Source organism: Vigna radiata, chromosome 8 (assembly GCF_000741045.1).
Source record: "Vigna radiata var. radiata cultivar VC1973A chromosome 8, Vradiata_ver6, whole genome shotgun sequence".
Lineage (NCBI taxonomy): Eukaryota > Viridiplantae > Streptophyta > Magnoliopsida > Fabales > Fabaceae > Vigna > Vigna radiata.
Genome location: NC_028358.1, coordinates 18,252,582 through 18,255,261, shown reverse-complemented (window position 1 = coordinate 18,255,261; position 2,680 = coordinate 18,252,582). Strand labels below are relative to the sequence as shown.

Below are 2,680 nucleotides of genomic sequence, written 5' to 3'. Positions count from 1 at the left end.
TATTAATTGCTAGGGGATGCTAGGGATAGCAAGCCAGTAATTAGTATTAGGCTCTTTTCACCGAGGGATCGGGTTAAGGGTAGGCTAAGAAAGTTGCATGACAATTAATTAATCAAGCTAATAATTCAAGAGGAGTAAATAAGAGAGAGCGGATAAGATGAAATTGTAAACCCCCAACAACTCCATTCATTCATTGCTTTCCTCTCGTTAATTGAATCAACTTCATTGCATGTTTATTTTGTGTTTTGCATCAACCACAATTAATTTTTATTTTCAAGTTTTACGATTTTAATTCACGCGAACGATAAGGCCTTTCGAGTCTCTTGGGAAAACGATACTTGGAATTACCATTTATTATTACTTGATACGATTTGGTATGCTTGCCAATTCGTTAACAAGGCGGATCACACCACTGTTGTTGGCCCTCATCACATTAATAGCATTGCAAGGCCGAGGGTCAATGCTTTGAGCATGGAGGTGAAACCGACGTTGATTCAATTGGTGAAGAGCAACCAATACAATAGACTATCAAAAGAAAGTCCATATGAGCATCTGACCACATTCAACGAGATTTGCAACACTGTGAAGATCAATGGTGTGTCAGATGAAGCTATTAACCTTAGCTTGTTTCCTTTCTCATTGGGAGGCAATGCCAAGTTATGGTTGAACTCTTTCCCGGAGGATAGCTTTACTGAATGAGAGGCTTTGGTGTCTAAATTTATGAACAAGTACTTCCCACAGTCTAAAATCAACAAAGGTAAACAAGAAATTTCTTCTCTCAAGCAAGGCATGGAGGAAACCCTAGGCCAGGCATGAGATAGATACAAAAGCTTATTGAGGAAGACACCCATGCACGATTTTGATGATGCATCAGTAGTCCTTTCATTCCTTGGAGGTCTTGGTGTTCAAACAAAGCTTATGCTAGATGCCTCAGCTGGAGGTAACATCAAGTGCAAGACTGTTGAGGAAGCCTTTGATTTGATAGAAAACATGGATGCTAATGACAATGAGATGCATAGTGAAAGAGGCGTTCTACTTCAACAAAAGGGAGTTCTTCAATTGCCAACTCAAGATGCCTTGCTTGCACAAAACAAGCTTATAACTCAGCAGTTAGAGAATCTAACAAAGACTCTTGCTCAACTACCTAAGGAGCTGAAGAATGTTCCATAGGTGCAACAACAACTTTGTGATCGTTGTGGTGGTGACCATATCAATGGTCAATGTGCTTATCCAGAGGAGGCCCAGGAAGAAGTCAACTACATGGGCAATCAATTCCAATTCCGCCAAGGTAATTACAACCAAGGGTGAAAACCTCACCCAAGCATGGGTCAAGGTCAGACTAGATAATCCGGACAAGTAGGAGCCAATTCAATAGACCACAACAGCAACCATCACCACTATGGCAACTGGTACCTGCTTTGAATGACAGAACTAGCAGGTTGGAAGAGATGTTCCAACAATTTTTGAAGATGCATGAATCCACAATGAAGAGCAATGATGCTACCTTTAGAAATTTGGAGATATAGATGGGCCAAATAGCCAAGAGGTTGGAGGACAAAGTAGATAATCAATTTGGGGCTAATACTGAGGTTAACCCTAAGGAAGATTGTAAGGTTGTAATGAGTGTTGTTGAGGAGAGAGTGGAAGTGGAAAACGAGAGTGTTGAGTTAGTAAGGAGAGAAGAAAAGGAAGAGAAAATATGTGAGGGTGAGATGGAAAAAGAAGAGAAGAAGAGGGCAGAGAAAAAAATTGAAAAAGAGGAAAAAAGTGAAAAAGATGAGAGAATTCTTCCTTATCCAAAAGGGTGTGAGAGAGTAGAGAATAAATGTGAGCGTTTTAGAGAAATCTTCAATCAATTGGAGATTACTATACCGTTGACTGAAGCACTCCAACAAATTCCTGTCTATGCAAGGCGTATAAAGCAATACCCAGGAGGAAAGATAATCTAGACGAGGAAGATATTGATGACCAGGGAAGTTGCAGTGACTTGTTGAAGAAATCATGTCCTCCAAAAGTGAAGGATCCAGGAGGTTTTACAGTTCCTTGCACTATTGGGAGTGTGAAGATAGGGAAAGCCCTACTTGATTTAGGGTCAAGCATTAATATGATGCCCCTATCTATGCTCAAAAAGATTGATGGTCTTAGATTGAAGCCAACAAAGATTTCCTTGATAATGGCCGATGGATCACCAAAGAAACCCTACGGTGTGGTGGAGGATGTTGTGATTCACATAGAAAGACTTAAATTCCTGGTTGATTTTGTCGTCATGGAGATGAAGGAGGATGACAAGATCTCAATCATTCTTTGAAGGTCGCTTATGAAGGCGGCTAAAGTAGTTATCAACGTGGATAATGGGTTGATCATGATTAAAGACCAAGAAGAGGAGGTGATCTATGATGTCTTCAAAGATAAGCAGATTCAAGTGAAGAAAGTTAGTCACAAAGCTGGAAGGAAGGATGCACCAGTGGCTAGACCTAAATCTGCAAAGCCGGTCAACAAAGGTAAAAATTGTGTTTTTATGCAGCTTAAGGAAGAAGAGAAAGTTGAAAAAGGAGGGACGATTCACTTTGACTTGGAGGATGCACAATTCAAACTTGGTACTCCTGTGAGATTCAAGAAGAAGTTGTGGGTTGTGAAAGGCTTCAAAGAGAATGGAGTAATAGAAATTGAGGCTCCAAAT

The 2,680-nt window shown here is 40.3% G+C and overlaps 1 protein-coding gene across 1 annotated transcript; it reads left to right on the top strand.

The window, feature by feature from the left end:
- Nucleotides 1-1,213: 1,213 nt before the first annotated feature.
- On the top strand, nt 1,214-2,308 carry LOC106770325. Its single transcript, XM_014656139.1, has 2 exons — nt 1,214-1,288; nt 1,913-2,308. The coding sequence occupies exons 1-2, from the start codon at nt 1,214-1,216 to the stop codon at nt 2,306-2,308; spliced, it is 471 nt and encodes a 156-aa protein (XP_014511625.1).
- The last annotated feature ends 372 nt before the right edge of the window (nt 2,309-2,680 follow it).

Bases quoted from the DNA above. Each gene is read 5' to 3' on its own strand.
- LOC106770325 (XM_014656139.1), top strand. From the start codon at position 1,214: ATGGTCAATGTGCTTATCCAGAGGAGGCCCAGGAAGAAGTCAACTACA. The intron at 1,289-1,912 runs GTAATTACAACC...TGTCTATGCAAG, and splicing joins TCAATTCCAATTCCGCCAAG to GCGTATAAAGCAATACCCAG.